Source organism: Salmo salar, chromosome ssa09 (assembly GCF_905237065.1).
Source record: "Salmo salar chromosome ssa09, Ssal_v3.1, whole genome shotgun sequence".
Classification (NCBI taxonomy): Eukaryota; Metazoa; Chordata; class Actinopteri; order Salmoniformes; family Salmonidae; genus Salmo; species Salmo salar.
The window spans coordinates 7253493-7275029 of NC_059450.1; the positions used below are offsets into that span (position 1 = coordinate 7253493).

A 21537-nucleotide genomic window follows, 5' to 3' on the forward strand; every position below is an offset into this window, starting at 1 on the left:
GAGCTGTTGCCAGAGATTGAAATTTGAAATTGTTGCAGGCTGCATTTATATTTTTGTTCAGTATATTTATTTGGCCTGGTTGAACCAGACTGAAAGCTGTGTTCAGGAAAACAATGGTGAACGTTCCGCAGCGTTGAATCTGGATTAACCAGGCTACTATTTATTAGCCTTTTGGATATAACAATGTCTCCCCCTGCAGGGCAAGATTGGGAATGCCCCAGTTCCTGAGTTCAGAGGCCCAAAGTCTCCTCAGAGCTCTGTTCAAGAGGAACCCCACCAACAGACTGGGTGAGTAGTCCGTAACTATACAGTATGTACTTACCCACTAGCTAATTACAGTGGTTGTTCCACTAGTAGAGTAATTACTTTGGTATAATTAGGCCTATTTTATGTTAAGCATAGAGCTTCTGCATAGGTTGTATGCAGTAATCCATACAAACGGTGTGATTGGTTGGACAGGGTCGGGGGCGGACGGTGCAGAGGAGATCAAACGCCACGCTTTCTTCTCCACCATAGACTGGAATGTGAGTGGCACCTCTTCTGACACCTCATACTACAGTTCTATCAGGGAATCAGATTATCATTCAATTAGCATTTTAAAGGGAGCCATATTCTTAAGTAATTCCCAAGTCGCCATTGCTTTAGCCAGGGGTGAAAGTAAGCCGGTCCGCTACGGAGTACCGGCAAAATAAATAGTGGGGGTACGCTGTACCGATAAAACATGAGTCAATCACAATAATTTCAACAAAAATGTCAAGAAAACTGAAGGCTATTACACCATTTATTATTACCGCGTGTCAGTTCAATGAGAAATTAGCAAATGGAGTTGAAGCGGGTGGTATACGCTCCAAAATGCAGTGTGGTTCGACGTGAACACTGAATGGATTTTGCAAAGGCAGAGATGACTCACCAAGACGTGCACGAGCAGCAAGACGCATCAATCAGGCCACAAGAATAAGCCTATTATGACAATCGCCGAATGTCATTACACTTTTTGGTGTTTTGTAACCAATGTCTCTTTCTATTCTGTAAGTGGCACAGTGCACTGTTTGAATGCTGGGATTAGTTTAGTGGAGGAACATGCACAGGGAGCCTACTTTTTGAAGTGATTTGTTTGACAATCAGATGAAAAGCATCATGACTGGTTGTGTTTATACCACATTAGGTAATGCTGTACGTTTTTACAGTTTAAAAGGACATTTATCCTATTAGGCCCATAAAATAGCTTGTGCACACAAAGGTCCCGTACCAGTTAGAAATGAAGTCTACAGGACTTTCACCCCTGGTTTTAACCCCTTCAGAAACTATTTTAACCCTTTCAGGAACTGTTCCGGCGAGAAATCCATCCCCCGTTCAAACCGGCGGTGGCCCGACCAGACGACACCTTCTACTTTGACTCAGAGTTCACCTCCCGCACACCCAAAGGTAAGAGGTTAAAGTTGACAAGAGTAACTTGTCCTAGCATGACAAGAGACCAGGTCTGACTGAATCAGACCACACTCTATCATATCAATGGTAATGAAATATGAAAGCGGTAGCAATCCTAAAATGGTTGCTATTTGTATGTTGCTTACATCGTCTTGGAGCAAGGCAGTCTATCATGAAGTGTGTGTGCGTTAATGTATGCGTGTATGTGTGCGCCAATGTATATGACCTTCTGTGTATATGACCTTGTGTTCTCTCTGACCTCTCCCCAGACTCCCCAGGCGTTCCACCCAGTGCCGGAGCTCACCAGCTCTTCCGGGGCTTCAGCTTTGTCGCCCCGGCCATGCTGGAGGAGGAGGGATCATTGGAGCCTGCCAAGCCTGCACCACACCCAGTGGTTCAGGTCAGCTGTCAGTCACAGTTGGGACAAAGCCACTCAGCCCCTCCCATATCTCCTATAAGAATAATAGAAGGTTACATATATTCCCACAAGGGACAATTTGTTTCGAACCAAATTCAAGAAAGAATCCAGAGAGCTCTCCCCCACACAGCCAGGTTTTGGGGCCAGTTTCCTGGTTCAGATTGAGCCTTACACTGGACTAAAAAGCTATGTCAACAGAGTTTTTCCATTGGGCAAGCTTTTCAAATCAAATTTTATTTGTCACATGCGCCAAATACAACAGGTGTAGATCTTACCTGTGAAGTTCTTACTTATACAAGCCCTTAACCAACAAAACAGTTTAAAAAATTGTTAATAAAATATTCACTAAATAAACTAAAGTTTAAAAAAATCGAATCAATCAAAAAGTAACAAGAAATGTACATAACAATAACGAAAATATATACAGGTGGTACCGAGTCAATGTGTGGGGGTACAGGTCAGTTGAGGTAATTTGTAAAGTGACTATGCATAGATAATAAACAGCGAGTAGTAGCAGTGTAATAAAAGGGGGGTGGGGGGGTCAGTCAATGTAAATAGTCCAGGTGGCCATTAGATTAGTTTAGTTGTTCAGCAGTCGTATGGCTTGGGGGTAGAAGCTTTTTAGAAGCCTCTTGGACCTAGACTTGGCACTCCGGTACGGCTTGCCGTGCGGTAGCAGAGAGAACAGTCTATGACTTGTGTGGCTGGAGTCTTTGACAATTTGTTGGGCATTCCTCTGACACAGCCTAGAATATAGGTCCTGGATGTTAGGAAGCTTAGCCCCAGTGACGTACTGGGCCATACGCACTACCCTCTGTAGCGCCTTGCGGTCAGATGCAGAGCAGTTGCCATACCAGGCAGTAATGCAACCGGTCAGGATGCTCTTGATGTTGCAGCTGTAGAACTTTGAGGATCTGGGGACCCATGCCAAATCTTTTCAGTCTCCTGAGGGGGAAAAGGTGTCGTGCCCTCTTCACGACTGTCTTGGTGTGTTTGGACTATGATAGTTTGTTGATATGGATACCAAGGAACTTGACACTCTCGACCCGCGCCACTTCAGTCCTGTTAATCGGGGTCTGTTCGGCCCTCCTTTTCGTGTAGTCCACGATCAGCTCATTTGTCTTGCTCACATTGAGAGAGAGGGAGAGCTTGCCAGGTCTCTGACCTCCCCCCTCTAGGCTGTCTCATCGTTGTTGATCAGGCCTACCACTGTTGTGTCGCAGCAAACTTAATTTTGGTGTTGGAGTTGTGCTTGGCCACGCAGTCATGGGTGAACAGGGAGTACAGGAGGGGACTGAGCACACACCTCTGAGGGGCCCCAGTGTTAAGGATCAGAGTGGCAAATGTGTTATTACCTACCCTTATCACCTGGGGGCGGCAAGTCAGGAAGTCCAGGATCCAGTTGTAGAGGGAGGTGGTTAGTCCCAGGGTCCTTATCTTAGGGATGAGCTTTGTGGTCACTATGGTGTTGAACGCTGAGCTGTATTCAATGAAAAGCATTCTCACATAGGTGTTCCTTTTGTCCATGTGGGAAAGGGCAGTGTGGAGTGCAATAGAGATTGCATCATCTGTGGATCGGTTGGGGCGGTATACGAATTGGAGTGGGTCTAGGGATTCTGGCATGATGGTGTTGTGAGCCATGACCAGCCTTTCAAAGCACTTCATGGCTACTGACATGAGTGCTACGGGGCGGTAATCATTCAGGCAGGTTACATTCGCTTTCTTGGGTACAGGGATTATGTTGGTATTACAGACTCGGCCATAGAGAGGTTGAAAAAGTCAGTGAAAACACTTGCCAGTTGGTCCGTGCATGCTTTGAGTACACGTCCTGGTAATCTGTCTGGCTCCGCGGCTTGTTAACCTGTTTAATGGTCTTGCACACATCGGCTACGGAGAGCGTGATCAAACAGACGTCCGGAACCGCTGGTGCTCTCATGCATGCTTCGGTGTTGCTTTTTGACTCTACTCCAGCAGTTTGGATTTGAAATTATACAATGACTATGAAGTTGAAGTGCAGACTGTCAGCGAGCGTAAAAGGCATTTAGCTCGTCTGGTAGGCTTGTGTCACTGGGCAGCTCGCGGCTGGGTTTCCATTTGTAGTCTAATAGTTTTCAAGCCCTGCCACATCCGACGAGCGTCAGAGCCGGTGTAGTAGGATTCATTCTTAGTCCTGTATTGACGCTTTGCCTGTTTGATGGTTCGTCGGAGGGCATAGCGTGATTTCTTATATTCAACCGGATTAGTGTCCTTGAAAGCGGCATGCTTTAGCCTTTAGCTCAGTGTGGAAGTTGCCTGTAATCCATGGCTTCTGGTTGGGAAATGTCCGTACGGTCACTTTGGGGACGACGAAGTCGATGCACTTATTGATCAAGCCGATGACTGAGGTGGTATACTCCTCAGTCATACATGATTCCATATGTGTTATTTCATAGTTTTGATGTCTTCACTACTATTCTACAGTGTAGAAAATAGTACAAATTAAGAAAAACCCTGGAATGAGTAGGTATTCAAACGTGTTCAGGATGAATCCAATTAACCTAAATAGCGTAATCAAAATGCAATCTAGACGCACGTACACTGGAAGAATTTAGACAAGATATACTAAGAAAGATATGTACAGCAGTAGATGAACAGTAGTGGTGCGTGGGTAAAATCACTGGGGAAGCCAAGCCAGGAAAATATTGCCATATTACAAACCATGTGTTGTGATAGTAGCGTTGTTTGCACTACAATCTGTTCATTCATATACCTTGCCACCATGATATATATAGGCCTAAAGGCCGAGACAAGAAGACGCAGTAATAAATACAACCACACCTTTGTTTCATCACAAAACCGGAGAGCAACCTCTATCCAGTGTAGTCCACAAAGCATATTGCATGTAACAAACAGTTACATGACCTACAGCATGGTCAAGCAAGTTTAAAGTTTAACATTTTCGGACTGCTAACAACTATTGATGTAGAACCACGGAGATTTACCGCAAGTCGCAAAGAAAACAGGAGCTGCCTCCACTATTCCAACCAGCACCATTTCAACTTTAACATTTCATCATCAATGCTTAGTCAACTAAATGATACCAAAAACGATTTAGTCCAATCAATATAAGATAGAGTGAGCTCCAAAGTATTGGGACAGTGACACATGTTTTTTTGAATCTGTACTCCAGCAGTTTGGATTTGAAATTATGCAATGACTATGAAGTTAAAGTGCAGACTGTCAGCTTAAATTTGAGGGTATTTTCATCTATATCTTGTGCGCCAAGACCATTCAGTTGTGCTCACTCAGTTTAGCTCAACGCTGATTGGCTACTATTTTATAATTTTTTTATTTAAAAAATGCTTGATGGCATTCAATGCTGCGGGCGGCAACAATATCACTCGTTTTGACCAGACAGCATTAGATAGATGGGCTACACATACTGAGACAGAGGGGTGCTGTTTCGCTCGTTCTGATGCTTTTTCCAGTGAGATACATTCAGCCTCTTGAAAACTGAAGGAAAGTTATGAAACAGATAGACCAGAGATACATTTATATAATCTATTTGTCCATTCTGGGGGCAAGCCTGGCTTCCCTTGGCATCCATGAATACACGCCACTGAAACAGTATAACTAAATACAAAGAAATATTAGAATGAGTTATGTCTGGAATGCAGTATTTACAGTAAATACTCAGTGTGAAATGGGAAGTGTCCAGTGGTTCAATGTTTCTATGACGTGGGACAGCAGCGTTGGCTATGTGTGTTTATGAGTATGAGGTGTGTGTGTGAGTGTGCATCACCTGGTAGATGGCTAGTGATGGCTGTTCAACAGTCTGATGCCTGGTAATAGAAGCTGGGTTTTTTTCTCAGTCTTGGCACTGATGCACCTGTACTGTCTCTGTCTGCCAGACGGTAGCCGAGTGAACAGTACATAGCTTGGTTGACTGAGGTCCTTAATGGACGAATATTAAAAAAAATAATAAACACATTGATTGGTGTTTGTAAAGCAGTTGTAGCCTAGACATCTTTTGTCCTCGTCGTGCCCCATGTATAAATCGTGTATATCTTTTTTCTTTACATATTTTTTAAATATTTTTCTTAACCTCAACTTCAACATACTCTCCTGCAATCCGCCTCACCCAATGTGGTATGGATCTCCTATTTTCACTTTTGAACCGAAACCCCCAACAGAAGCTAGCCAGGTAACTAGCTACTAGCTAGTAGTCATCTAGACACTGCTAGCGGTCATCAGCGACCTTTAGCCCGGACAACTCTCGCCAGTCTGCACAGCGCGACTCAAACCAGAGCAAATCTGACTTATTTTTCTCCATATCTCCGGATTCCTACCGCAAGCTCTGAACCTTTTCACCTGGATCATTGCAGCTAGCTAGCTGCTATCCGAGTGGCCACTCCTGGCTGACGTCTCTGTCCCAAAGCAAGAACCAACTAGCCTGGAGCTAGCCTTTGCTAGGCCCATCTCCCGGCTAGCCGACGAGGTCCATCAGCCACTCCTTGGGCTACAATACCTATTTTGCCAATTGGCCTGGACCCCCGCCTACCCATCATGACTGGACTACCGACGTAATTCGCTCAAGGTTTTTTTTTTCAACTGGCTCCTCCATCGCGATGTCTCCTGAATGCCCATCTGCTAGCCTGCTAGTCGTGGCCCGCTAGCTGTCTAGAGCATATCGGACTGTTAGTTTAAGAGGACCATCGGACAATTTCTTAGCCCACTATACCTATTTTGCCAATTGGCCAGGACCCTTTTACCACACGGAGCCCTGCCGACTGGTCTGCCGATGTAACAGCATGAGGGGGCTATAACTGACTTCTTCTGTCGAGACGTCCCTCTAAGGCCCTTCTGCTAGCTTGCTAGCCCCGGCCCGCTAGCTGCCTGAATCGCCGTGTCTCCGGCCCGCCGAGCGACTCACTGGACCCCTATGATCACTCGGCTATGCATGCCTCTCCCTAATGTCAATATGCCTTGTCCATTGCTGTTTTGGTTAGTAATTGACTTATTTCACTGTAGAGCCTCTAGCCCTGCTCAGTACGCCTTAGTTAACCCTTTAGTTCCACCTCCCACACATGCGGTGACCTCACCTGGTTTAAATGTTTCTAGAGACAATATCTCTCTCATCATCACTCAATACCTAGGTTTACCTCAACTCTATTCACATCCTACCATACCTTTTGTCTGTACATTATGCCTTGAATCTATTCTACCGTGCCAAGAAACCTGCTCCTTTTACTCTCTGTTCCGAATGTACTAGACGACCAGTTCTTATAGCCTTTAGTCGTACCCTTATCCTATTCCTCCTCTCTTCCTCTGGTGATGTAGAGGTTAATCCAGGCCCTGCAGTGCCTAGCTCCACTCCCATTCCCCAGGCGCTCTCATTTGTTGACTTCTGTAACCGTAAAAGCCTTGGTTTTTAACATTAGAAGCCTCCTCCCTTAGTTTGTATTATTCACTGCCTTGGCACACTCTGCCAACCCGGATGTCCTAGCCGTGTCTGAATCCTGGCTTAGGAAGAACACCAAAAAACCCAACATTTCCATCCCTAACTATAACATTTTCCGACAAGATAGAACTGGCAAAGGGGGCGGAGTTGCAATCTACTGCAGAAGACAGCCTGCAGAGTTTTGTCTTACTATCCAGGTCTGTGCCCAAACAATTTGAGCTTCTACTTTTAAAAATCCACCTTTCCAGAAAGAAGTCTCTCACCGTTGCCGCTTGCTATAGTCCACCTTCTGCCCCCAGCTGTGCCCTGGACACCTTATGTGAATTGATTGCCCCCCCATCGATCTTCAGAGCTCGTGCTGTTAGGTGACCTAAACTGGGACATGCTTAACACACCAACCATCCAACAATCTAAGCTTGATGCCCTCAATCTCACACAAATGATCAAGGAAACTACCAGGTACAACCCTAAATCCGTAAACACGGGCACCCTCATAGATAACATCCTAACCAACCTGCCCTCCAAATACTCCTCTGCTGTCTTCAACCAGGATCTCAGCGATCACTGCCTCATTGCCTGCGTCCGTAATGGGTCTGCGGTCAAACGACCACCCCTCATCACTGTCAAACGCTCCCTAAAACACTTCAGCGAGCAGGCCTTTCTAATCGACCTGGCCCAGGTATCCTGGAAGGATATTGACCTCATTCCGTCAGTAGAGGATGCCTGGTTATTCTTTAAAAGTGCTTTCCTCACCATCTTAAATGCCCCATTCTCAAAATTTAGAACCAGGAACAGATATAGCCCTTGGTTCACTCCAGACCTGACTGCCCTTGACCAGCACAATAACATGCTGTGGCATACTGCATTAGCATCGAATAGCCCCCGCAATATGCAAATTTTCAGGGAAGTTAGGAACCAATATGCAAAGGCTAGCTTTTTCAAACCGAAATTTGCATCCTGTAGCACAAACTCCAAAACATTCTGGGACACTGTAAAGTCCATGGAGAACAAGAGCAACCCCTCCCAGCTGCCCACTGCACTGAGGCTAGGAAACACTGTCACCACCAATAAATCCGCGATAATTGAGAATTTCAATAAGTATTTTTCTACGGCTGGCCATGCTTTCCACCTGGCTACCCCTACCCCGTTCAACAGCCCTGCGCTCCCCACAGCAACTTGCCCAAGCCTCCTCCGTTTCTCCTTCACCCAAATCCAGATAGCTGATGTTCTGAAAGAGCTGCAAAATCTGGACCCCAGAAATCTGCCGGGCTAGACAATCTGGACCCTCTCTTTCTAAAATTATCCGCCGAAATTGTTGCAACCCCTATTACTAGCCTGTTCAACCTCTTTCGTATCGTCTGAGATCCCCAAAGATTGGAAAGCTGCCGCGGTCATCCCTCTCTTCAAAGGGGGAGACACTCTAGACCCATACTGCTACAGACCTACATCTATCCTATCCTGCCTTTCTAAGGTCTTCGAAAGCCAAGTTAACAAACAGATCACCGACCAAACAGAATCCCACCGTACCTTCTCCGCTATACAATCTGGTTTCCGAGCTGGTCATGGGTGCACCTCAGCCACGCTCAAGGTCCTAAACGATATCATAACCGCCATCGATAAGAGACAATACTGTGCAGCTGTATTCATCGACCTGGCCAAGGCTTTCGACTCTGTCAATCACCACATTCTTATCTGCACACTCAACAGCCTTGGTTTCTCAAATGACTGCCTCGCCTGGTTCACCAACTACTTCTCAGATAGAGTTCAGTGTGTCAAATCGGAGGGCCTGTTGTCCGGACCTCTGGCAGTCTCTATGGGGGTGCCACAGGGTTCAATCCTCGGGCCGACTCTTTTCTCTGTATACATCGATGTCGCTCTTGCTGCTGGTGATTCTCTGATCCACCTCAACGCAGACGACACCATTTGTGTCGCACTGCTTTGCTTTATCTTGGCCAGGTTGCAGTTGTAAATGAGAACTTGTTCTCAACTAGCCTACCTGGTTAAATAAAGGTCTTCCCTGTGGCTCAGTTGGTAGAGCATGGTGTTTGCAACGCCAGCATGGTGTGTGCACGCCAGGGTTGTGGGTTCAATGACTAAATGGTCTGACTCTGCTAAATGACTAAAATTTTAATTTCAAGGTGTAATATATAAAAAACTAAACTGTGTGTGTGAGATGCTGTAACCCTATACAGTAGCACTCATTTCCCTATGTTTTCTGTTTGCTGCAGCAACTCCATGGGAAGAACCTGTTGTTCAGTGATGGCTACGTTCTGAAGGAAGACATCGGCATTGGCTCCTTCTCTGTCTGCAAGCGATGCATCCACAAAGCCACCAACACAGAGTATGCTGCCAAGGTCAGAACACCCACAGACAGACACACACACACACACACACTTCTCTGTCTGCAAGACCTGCGTCCCCAAAGCAACCAACACAGAGTACCCCGCCAAGGTACCAAAACATACGCTGTAGCCTCCCTCTCTCTGGGTGTATATCCTGAAATATCAAGCAAATCACTCTCCCCAGTCCCCCAAGTTTTATTCGTCCATCTTGTGGGGTGCTAAATCATTGCTAATACAGTAATTGGACATAACTTTCTAAAAGATGCATTTGAACAATTTATGTTGAGTAAGTTATTCAGATCTGTCTTTTGTCTCACACCGTCTCAATCATAATGGTTTCATAATGGGGTATTTATAATGGCATCTGTTGTATTATTGTGCACTACCAGGTGATTGACAAGACCATGACAGACCCCTCAGAGGAGATCGAGATCCTGCTGCGATACGGCCAGCACCCCAACATCATCACCCTGAAGGATGTGAGTGTACACTGACACACACACAATCATCACCCTGAAGGATGTGAGCGCACACACACAGAATCATCACCCTGAAGGATGTGAGCACACACACACACAATCATCACCCTGAAGGAAGTGAGTACACGCACACACACCTGCACAGATAGAATCATCCTTCATGTGTTCTTTCCATCCGTCAGGTGTATGACAATGGGAAGGAGGTGTATCTGGTGACAGAGCTGATGCGAGGCGGGGAGTTGCTGGACCGGATCCTCAAACAGAAATTCTTCTCAGAGCGCGAGGCCAGCTCTGTGCTCCACACCATCACCAAGACTGTAGAATACCTCCACGCACAGGGGGTGAGACAACTCTCTACACACATACTGTAACATACTGCTGAATATGGACTTGAATGAACTTTGTCTTAACAAGAGTTTCTAGATATTCCTTTATCCTTTTTCCTATGTTCTAATATTCTTACTTTAAAAAATATTTATGTCACAGTATTAACACTCAAGGCAACTACTGGGCAAATAATGTACAACCAACATCGTGTCTCCAAAAAGTCCATTAGAAGTCAAATGTTGAAGTAACAGTTGAAGATTTATTTTTGTGTTAACATTTGACCCTTACTAAGTTGTCTTTCAATCCCCTCTCTCCTTCTCCCGCTTCACCTCTACCTCTCCTCCCCCTCTGTTCCTCATTTCTCCACCTCCCTTCTCTCCAGGTGGTCCACAGGGACCTGAAGCCCAGTAACATCCTGTATGTAGATGAGTTGGGGAACCCCGAGTCCATCAGGATCTGTGACTTTGGTTTCGCCAAGCAGCTGAGAGCTGACAACGGCCTGCTCATGACCCCCTGCTATACCGCTAACTTCGTAGCCCCGGAGGTAAGGCCCGGGACTGTGTGTGTGATGACGATTATGATTAATACCTGTGTATATACACTGAGAATACCACACATTAGGAACACCTTCCTAATATTGAGTTGCACCCCCCTTTTTGCCCTCAGAACAGCCTCAATTTGTCGGGGCATGGATGCTGGCCTTGTTAACTCCAATGCTTCCCACAGTTGTCGAGTTGGCTGGATGTCCTTTGGGTGGTGGACCATTCTTGATATACACAGGAAACTTGTGTGAAAAACCCAGCAGTGTTGTAGTTCTTGACACAAACCAGTGCGCCTGGCTGTGGCGGTCATGACATTTTGTCAGCCGGTTATTGTCATGCAAAAGTCTGCCGGTCTCACTGTAATTTACCGTTAATTAACATAAACACCTTTAGCGTCTCCAGGCCTCCACGCATACAAGCCACATACAAGCCGCTGATGCACGCCTTTGGAACATCTACATTTTTAAAAAGTATAATAAATCAATTGAACATACTCCATCACCATCACAATAAATCCAGTATTTATTTTAGGCAGGTCGAAAAGAAGCATCATTAAGAAAAGAGCTTAGGAGTTGGGCAACTGTATGTTATCAGGCTGTTGGCTTGTTAATTTAGCAGACAAGATATGCCATTATTTTATATTATATGATTTTATGTTAAGATTAATATAATTGAACTTAGCTGAATAAAATTGAAAGGATATTTTTCCCATTTCGGAGTGAGAATGCACATAGGAAGTGGCTACGTTGTGCGTAAAAGTAATCATTTGAAACGGGTCCTATAGCCTACGCTAGATTTAGAGTTGCTTGGCAACTTTAGTTGTGAATGATACAAACCATAGAAATCAAAAGATACTTTTGTATATATAGTGTATGTGGACACCCCTTCAAATTAGTGAATTTGGCTATTTCAGCCACACCTGTTGCTGACAGGTGTGTAAAAATTGATCACACAGCCATGCAATTTCCATAGACAAACATTGGCAGTAGAATGGCCTTAATGAAGAGCTCAGTGACTTTCAATGTGGGACCCTCATAGGATGCCACCTTTCCAACAAGTCAGTTCCTCAAATTTCTGCCGTGCTAGAGCTGCCCCGGTCAACTAAGTGCTGTTACTGTGGAAACATCTAGGAGCAGCAACGGCTCAGTCGCAAAGTGGTAGGCCACACAAACTCACAGAACTGGATAGCCGAGTGCTGAAGCACGTACCTCGTACAAATCGGCTGTCCTCGGATGCAACACACTCTACGGAGTTCCAAACTGCATCTGGAAGCAATGTCAGCACCAGAACTGTTTGTCGGGAGCTTCGTGAAATGGGTTTCCATGGCCGAGCAGCCGCACACAAGCCTAAGATCACCATGCGCAATGCCAAGAGTTGGCTGGAGTGGTGTAAAGATCGCTGCCATTGGACTCTGGAGCAGTGGAAATGCGTTTTCTGGTGTGATGATTCACACTTCACCATCTGGCAGTCTGATGGAGGAATCTGGGTTTGACGGATGCCAGGAGAAAGCTACCTGCCGCAAAGCATAGTGCCAACTGTAAAGTTTGGTGGAGGAGGAATAATGGTCTGATTTTCATAGTTTGGGCTAGGCCTCTTAGTTCCAGTAAAGGGAAATCAACGTTACAGCATACAATGACATTCTAGACGATTCTGTGCTTCCAACTTTGTGGCAACAGTTTTAGGAAGGCCCTTTCCTGTTTCAGCACGACAATGCCCCCGTCCACAAAGCAAGGTCCATACCGAAATGGTTTGTCGAGATTGGTGTGGAAGAACTTGACTGGCCTGCACAGAGCTCAACCCCATGGAACACCTTTGGGGTGATTGGAACGCCAACTGTGAGCCAGCCCTAATCGGCCAACATCAGTGCCCGACCTCAGTAATGCTCTTATGGCTGAATGGAAGCAGGTCCCTGCAGCAATGTTCCAACATCTAGTGGAAAGCTTTCCGTGGGAAACCAAGTGAAATCTGTTTGGGTACATCAATAGTAACATGTTTTCACAACAAAACCTATTTCATTAAACTGACAGCCTCTCTCTCTGCGCACTGGAGAAAGGAATGAAGGGGGAGATGGAAACGCAAAGTGATGAGCTATTCTGTAGCTAAAGGTAATGTGTCAGCCTATTCATTCTGAAAATAAATTCATTATAATTCCTTATAATTGTAGGCTAACTTTGAATTTGTTTAATTTAGGATAGACCAATTATGTATCATATCTTTAATCAGTATCTAATTTTATTTTTTGCCCTGTGTAATATGAGGTAGGCTATGTATAATGGTACAATCATTATTTTAATTTTTTTTTTTTTTTGCGGGCCTGGTCTCAAATCAAATAAAATCTCATTGTATTTGTCACATGCACCGACTACAACAAACAGGTGTAGACCTTAGTCAAATGCTTACAAGCCCTTAACCAACAATGCAGTTTTAAGAAAATACCTATAAATGTTTTTTTTTTTTAAGTAAGCATTAAGAATAACAGATAATTAAAGAGCAGCAGTAAATAACAATAGCGGGGCTATATACAGGGGATACAGAGTCAGTGTGCGGGGGCACCGGTGTCGAGGTAATTGCAGTAATATGTACATATAGGTAGAGTTATTAAAGTGACAATGCATAGATAACAACAGAGAGTAGCAGCAGCATAGAAGAGGGGGGCAATACAAATAGTCTGGGTAGCCATTTGATTAGATGTTGATTAGATGTATATAGGCCTATGCAGTGCTTGACTTGTGCAGGCGCTCACCAGAGATGAGTACCGGCACCAAGTTTTATACTGCTTATAGAATATTAGCTCGAAAGTATTGTGGAGCTCCTCCACCTAAATATAAACTGTACCAGCACCCAAAATGAGTACCGGCACCTATTTCAGTCCAAGTCGAGCACAGGGCCTATGCGTATGCATAAGCTCTAATATACATGTGGGTGTTTTGAATTAATCATCACCTTAGAAAGCGCTGTCCATTTTGTTGTGTTGGTCATTGTGGATGTTGTTTCAAAGACTGTTTTCCTCTGTTTCAACCTGTTGAACTTATTTCTTCAAATTGATCAATCACAGTGAGGTGAGTTTTAAAGCACATACTGTTTTTATGATTTTAGTGATGTTCGATTGCATTCGCATTGATGCCAGAGTGGTTAGAGGGACAATGGAGCCCTGAGTACCGTGACATTAGCGACCTGATGATCATTAGCTAGTTTGGTCATACTAACACATGTCCAGAATGCATAAGAGGAGATTACCTTGACTCAACGGTCATGACTCATGACTGCCGGTGTGGCGGTAATACAGTCACCGCAACAGCGTATGCCTGGCATCTACTACCGTACCCCGTTCAAAGGCACTTAAATCTTTTGTCTTGCCTGTTCACCCTCTGAATGGCACACATACACAATCCATGCCTCAATTGTCTCCAGGCTTAAAAATCCTTCTTTAACCTGTCTCCTCCTGTCTCCTGGTTTAACAAGTGACATCAATAAGGGATCATAGCTTTCACCTGGATTCACCTGGTCAGTCTGTCATGGAAAGAGCAGGTGTTCTTAATATTTTGTATGCTCAGTGTAGCGTCCTTGTCAAATGCTAGGGCGTATAGCTTTACCCCGGTGATGCGCGATAGCCAATATTGTGACGTGTTGCTCTGTCTGTGTGTTCCAGGTGTTGAAGCGTCAGGGCTATGACGAGGGCTGTGATGTTTGGAGTCTGGGTGTCTTGCTGTACACCATGCTGGCTGGGTGAGGAACACACACACACACACACACACACACACACACACACACACACACACACTACATACCACTCATACATCTGTGGACTATATTCCACTCCGTAGGGCATCTACAGCCAACAAAATGTCATTTTGTCACTCGCGTGCATACACACTCTCATTTGACTTGTCCCATGGGCTCCCTCCCTCCCCCTTCAGCTTCACTCCGTTTGCCAATGGGCCCGACGACACTCCAGATGAGATCCTGAGCAGGATAGGAAGCGGTCACTTCACCCTGACTGGAGGCAACTGGGACGCCGTGTCGGACGCAGCCAAGGTACAGTAGGACTGACTGGGACTTGCTGGGAGACTTGAAGTGAAACAATAGTGGTTTAGTTTGGATTTCAAGGATAGAGGTGTACAGTATATAATATGACACAAACCCATCAAACCGGCCTCCCGAGTGGCGCAGCATCGCAGTGCTTGAGGCATCACTACTGACCCAAGTTTGATCCCAGACTGTGTCATAGCTGGCAGTGACCGGGAGACCCATAAGGCCTTGCACAATTGGCCCAGCGTCGTCCTGGTTAGGGGAGCGTTTGGCCTTCCGGGATTTCCTTGTCCCATTGCGCTCTAGCAATAGTGGCGGGCCGGGCACCTGCTAGCTGACTTTGGTCACAAGCTGGATGGTGTTTTCTCCGACACATTGGTGCGGCTGGCTTCCGGAATAGCGAGCAGAGTTTCAAGAAGCAGTGCGGCTTGGCAGGTTCGTGTTTCGGAGGACGCATGGCTCACGACCTTCGCCTCTCCCGAGTCTGTATGGGATTTGCAGCGATGGGACAAGACTAACTACCAATTGGATCACGAAATTGGGGAGAAAAAGGGGTAAAAGTACAACAAAAAAACATCAAACCATTAATTTCTTCCTTCCTGCTGTGTGTGTTCTTTCTCTATAGGACCTGGTATCTAAGATGCTCCACGTGGACCCCCACCAGCGGCTGACGGCCATGCAGGTCCTCAAGCACCCCTGGATTGTTCAGAGGGACAAGCTGCCCAACAGCCAGCTGCAGCACCAGGACGCCAAGCTGGTCAAGGTACTGGGTTGATACTATAATGTACACTATGCTGTGCCCACTGGGAAATCCAGGGTTGGGAGTCAACTCCGTTCTTGTTCACATGGTGAATTTCTATTTCTATTGGACACAGCTGACAATGCCATTTACAGTCCCGAAAAGTACATTCCGAAATAAAGCAATGTGACCAAACGTTTTATTTTAAAGGTATATTTTGGGGAATTTTAAGCTTTATTGGATAGAGAAGAGACAATGGGAAAGATGTATAGAGAGTGTGCTGAAGTGGCAGTGGGACAGATTCGAACCCATGCTGCAGCGGTATATGTGATCCGGAGGCAGGGGTTTAGTCCGTTAGGTCACACTATGGCCTAGGGTGACCTAACTTTGTAGTGCCTGCAGCGCTTTATTTGGAAATCGGGAGGTGACGGAACAAAAAGTGGGCACAAGTGGGGCGTGACCTGGGTAGCTCTGAGGTACCGGAACGCACGAGAATAAAAAAAATATATAACCTTTATGATACAGCATTGCATGCATATCATGGCATTTGCGTGGTGACATTGAGTAGAATAGAGGCACTTACAGAATTTGCACACACGGGTAAAAAATATATTGTAGCCTTTTATAAAAAGATTTTCATGTAATTTTACATAACTGGAGACTTTAGTGAAATATTTTTTAATACCACACAAATTATCGAAATGAAAGGCTACTTTGACACTGACAGAGAAATACAAAACAGCCTTGTCTTGAATGCAATAAATGGCGGAGACAAAATATTGTACAATATGAGGAGGAAATTATAGTCCTAATCAAGTTCCAGTGTCACTCACCAGTGATGCTGTTCGCTCAATAGGCCTACAGTTGAAGTTGGAAGTTTACATACACTTAGGTTGGAGTCATTAAAACTTGTTTTACAACCACTCCACAAATTTCTTGTTAACTATAGTTTTGGCAAGTCGGTTAGGACATCTACTTTGTGCATGACACAAGTCATTTTTCCAACAATTGTTTACAGACAGATTATTTCACTTATAAACTCACTGTATCACAATTCCTGTCGGTCAGAAGTTTACATACACTAAGTTGACAGTGCCATTAAACGGCTTGGAAAATTCCAGAAAACGATGTCATGGCTTTAGAAGCTTCTGATTGGCTAATTGACATCATTTGAGTCAATTGGAGGTGTACCTGTGGATGTATTTCAAGGCTACCTTCAAACTCAGTGACTCTTTGCTTGACATCATGGGAAAATCAAAAGAAATCAGCCAAGACCTCAGAAAAAAAGTCTGGTTCATCCTTGGGAGCAATTTCCAAACGCCTGAAGGTACCACGTTCATCTGTACAAACAATAGTACGCAAGTATAAACACAATGGGACCACTCAGCCGTCATACCGCTCAGGAAGGAAACGCGTTCTGTCTCCTAGAGATGAACGTACATTGGTGCAAAAAGTGCAAATCAATCCCAGAACAACAGCAAAGGACCTTGTGAAGATGCTGGAGGAAACGGGTACAAAAGTATCTATATCCACAGTAAAACGAGTCCTATATCGACATAACCTGAAAGGCCGCTCAGCAAGGAAGAAGCAACTGCTCCAAAACCGCCATAAAAAAAAGCCAGACTACGGTTTGCAACTGCACATGGGGACAAAGATCGTAATCTTTGGAGAAATGTCCTCTGGTCTGATGAAACAAAAATAGAACTGTTTGGCCATAATGACCATCGTTACGTTTGGAGGAAAAAGGGGGAGGCTTGCAAGCCAAAGAACACCGTCCCAACCGTGAAGCACGGGGGTGGCAGCATCATGTTGTGCGGGTGCTTTGCTGCAGGAGGGACTGGTGCACATACAATAGATAGCATCATGAGGGAGGAAAATTATGTGGATATATTGAAGCATCTCAAGACATCAGTCAGGAAATTGAAGCTTGGTCACAAATGGTTCTTCCAAATGGACAATGACCCCAAGCATACTTCCAAAGTTGTGGCAAAATGGCTTAAGGACAACAAAGTCAAGGTATTGGAGTGGCCATCACAAAGCCTTGCCCTCAATCCTATAGACAATTTGTGGGCAGAACTGAAAAAGCGTGTGCGACCAAGGAGGCCTACAAACCTGACTCAGTTACACCAGCTCTGTCAGGAGGAATGGGCCAAAATTCACCCAACTTAGTGTGGGAAGCTTGTGGAAGGCTACCCGAAACATTTGATCCAAGTTAAACAATTTAAAGGCAATGCTACCAAATGCTAATTGAGTATATGTAAACTTCTGACCCACTGGGAATGTGATGAAATAAATAAAAGCTGAAATAAATCATTCTCTCAACTATTATTCTGACATTTCACATTCTTAAAATAAAGTGATCCTAACTGACCTAAGACGGGGAATTTTTACTACGATTAAATGTCAGGAATTGTTCAAAACGGAGTTTAAATGTATTTGGCTAAGGTGTATGTAAACTTCCGACTTCAACTGCATTTGGGAATTTATAAAATATGTTGGGCGCCTACAGACATACACGTCTAATTTTCAGCAGGAGCCATTTGCTTTCCAACCCGTGCTTTTCCCACAATTGTATTCAAAATATTGCGAAAGGCCTGTTTTGGCAGCTGTTCAGACAGCCACAACTCAACAATCAGTTGATTGATAGCCTATTTGCAGCGTGTTACCGACTGTAGGCTATGCCTTGTGATTGGGCTACATTATACAATCCACAGCTATTTATTTCTAGCAATGTCTATCAGAGCAGAGAGTGGGAGAGGGATCATAGAAATGTAATTTCATTCTAGTTCTATGAGAGATATACAGGCGCGTTTCTCTCTCACCAAACCAACATTGGTCTCTAGACTTCAATGTTCCACAAACCTGATCCCTGGCCTGGTCCAACCGTAATCATTTCTCAGAATATCAGGCGCGGGCTGGAAATAGGTTTTCACATGACATTTGGGCAGGATAATTAACGAGGAGGCATCTTAATTAACTCTGATTTTATTCAAATTGCCTTCTCTTTCAAGTAGCTGCAATATGTAACTTTTTGGGAGACCTGACCAAATTCACACAGAAATGTGAGTTATAGATCTGTCATTCTCATTTAAAGCGAGACTAAGAAGCGGTAGATATATATTCTATGTGGGCTATTTCTATGCTTCCCAATCTTAAATGTAGTTTTTGTGTCTTTATTTTCAGTTTTGAACACCAGCTTCAAACAGCTAAAAATACAATATTTTGGTTTATGGAAAATATATTTCACATCGGTTTAGATGGCAAAATGATTCTCTACGCTGTACTTGCTACACTATTAGAATTTTAGAAACCAGGAAATGGCAGAGCGATTTCTGCATAGTGCACCTAAATTATCTTTCATGCCACAAGATGTACCGGATCCGGTAAAATAGGTTCCGGAATGCAACTTGTCTTGAAGAGGTGCCAGATCCTGTGTGTGACTGGAACTGTTTGTCCTCCAAACTGATATCTTGACATTGCACTACCTCTTCTCTTCTGACAGGGGGCGATGGCGGCCACCTACTCGGCCTTAAAGAGTTCCCAGCCCACGCCGGAGCTGAAGCCCATCGAGTCTTCGTTCCTGGCCCAGCGACGTGTCAAGAAGCTCCCTTCCACCTCTCTGTAGAACCATGTAGACACCCCAGACTCTAGCTAGAACACCCCCAGTCAGTCAGTACAGCAGTAAGTCACGGGACTGAAGAGACAACCTCAGTTTAACCAGCCAAGGACCATTGACTGTACTCTGCTGTAGTCACCACCCCCCTGCCGGTGATATCAGTCGTCTCAGTTTCCTCCTCGATAGGTGTGGTCACTGGCTGTCAATCACACCTGGACTAGTGACAGGACATGACTGGGGATAAGGAGGCAGTGGGGTAGCGGCAGGTTTTGACAAATGTGTTAGCAGTATATTTTGGATAAGAGTTGTGTGAGTCTTGAGTTTGTGAGACAACCTGCTACCACAGAGGACGTTGATGACCGCTGTTGATGTTTTGTTAGTGTTTCTGTTCTGCTGTCGTTTTGATTGGCTCTCCCCTCAGCATCACTGTGATTGGCTGCCGCTCAGCTCTCTGCACGTCTGTCTTTCTGAATGTCTGTTTGGTGTGTCGTTCTCTCTCCAGTTGATTAGCTTTACGTAGTAGTAGGCTACTGCCAAATCGATTTGTTTCTTGTTTTTGCTGTTTTTCCATTGGGAAAGCTTGAAGGGACTATGGCACAAAACGATCAGTCCATTGCTATCATTCTCCTATTTTGTAATGACCATTAAAATAACAAAAATATTTTGCCATAAATGAGACTATACCAGAAGTAGCAATTCTGGGTAATGTAGTCACTGCTAATGTTTTTTCCAAGCTGAGTGTCTCACTGTCCATTTGCATGACTTACGGTGAGTCCAGTCCTCGGGAAAGTTGCAGGAAGTTGTTTGCATGGTATGGTACAGTGTGGCGTCATTTTGCTTTGTCCTTCTCTTATCTACACTTTTTTTGGTGACCTTGCCGATTCTGAGAAGAAAAAAAATAAGATTGGAGATATGTCCAAATAGTCTTATTCATTTTTTTTTTACAATAAAAATATCTGTAATGCCCTAAACAAGTTGGCATGTTGAAATCTATATTCACTTTTTTTCCCATTGTGTTTTCTTCTTGGATATGCATATTTTGAATGCTGTCTGTCTTGTGTTCACTTTTGTTGTTGCCTGTTATGTTTTGTTGTTCGGTCCAAAGAAAGTGGTGATTACATTTTGTAAAAGTTATGTCGAGCACACGCTGTTGGAGCGTCCATGATGGACTCTTTCCCACAATCCTCCTCTGTTTCAATGTTAAGTATGGTGAGATTGATTGTCGAAACGATTGTACTGAGCACTCAAATGCACTCTCTTAAAGTCACTGTAAAGCATTGGTTTTCATCTTTTACTCAAACAATATTGTTTGGGCTTTTCTGATTTGAAATTGCCTGTCTGCTGGTTTTAATCAGGACTTATAAGTGAATGTCCACAGGTTATTTTTTGTGTCCTGTTCAGTTTGACTCTACTACAAGGGTAAAGGTCTTTAAACACTATTGTGCCAACCTGAACCAAGCTGCGCTGTCTCTGCTATTTTAACCAGGCCAGCTCAGTACAGCTTGGTTTGGCTCGGCAGTGTGAAAAGCCCTGGACTTCCATCAAGCTCTTTCTCTATTCTACTTAATCATAGGTCATAATAACTTCTAGACAAAATGATCATTGTATTATTTGCTGTATTGGAATAGTACACATTTGTGGCTAAGTTTAAGTAGCTTGTAAGGTAACTTGACCTACAGCATACTTTAGATCCTGTAAGCTTCTTTAGGCTTGACCCTTGACTTTTAGATATCTGAAGCATATCTGTCGAAAGGAGGTTGGTGGGTCGGGATGGGGTACAGAGGGTATTTCACCCTCTTCTGCCGTTGCAGCAGTGGGGATTCGGGCCTATAGGGTGTAAAAATGAGATTCCTTTCTATTAAAAAAATGATCTACGCTGATCAGACTGCTTTGTCTCTGCTTTAATCTCTTATTGTCTGTGATGTCTGCATGTATGCGTACATTAATAATAAAAATAACAGGGTTGCACTCAATTCAGGAATTGAACATGTTCCTATATTAGTCTGTCAGTGTCTTTGTGTATATACACTTTATGGACCGCCTTTAAGTGTAGTGTGTCCTAGACCCTGTGCTGTAGTGATGGATTTGAGTGTTCCTTTAAAACACCTAGGGAACAGTGTGTTAAGCAAGCAGAAAAACACTGCATCTCACTGCCTGTCTGCAGCACGTGCACACAC

General features: G+C 44.5%; 1 protein-coding gene across 4 annotated transcripts in view; it reads left to right on the plus strand.

Annotated features, from left to right (window-relative positions):
* The window catches only part of rps6ka1 (ribosomal protein S6 kinase a, polypeptide 1), a 195000-nt gene extending 173760 nt beyond the window's left edge, over positions 1–21240 (plus strand). For all 4 annotated transcript variants that reach the window (XM_045723353.1, XM_014210103.2, XM_014210104.2 and 1 more), the window contains 12 exons: positions 200–288; positions 460–524; positions 1323–1425; positions 1698–1828; positions 9515–9640; positions 10018–10107; positions 10290–10448; positions 10817–10978; positions 14626–14702; positions 14894–15011; positions 15631–15768; positions 19247–21240. In XM_045723353.1, the coding sequence (XP_045579309.1) occupies positions 200–288; positions 460–524; positions 1323–1425; positions 1698–1828; positions 9515–9640; positions 10018–10107; positions 10290–10448; positions 10817–10978; positions 14626–14702; positions 14894–15011; positions 15631–15768; positions 19247–19369 (1381 nt within the window). In that variant the 3' untranslated portion in view covers positions 19370–21240. The remainder of the gene's footprint in view (positions 1–199; positions 289–459; positions 525–1322; positions 1426–1697; positions 1829–9514; positions 9641–10017; positions 10108–10289; positions 10449–10816; positions 10979–14625; positions 14703–14893; positions 15012–15630; positions 15769–19246) is intronic.
* Positions 21241–21537: the final 297 nt, after the last annotated feature.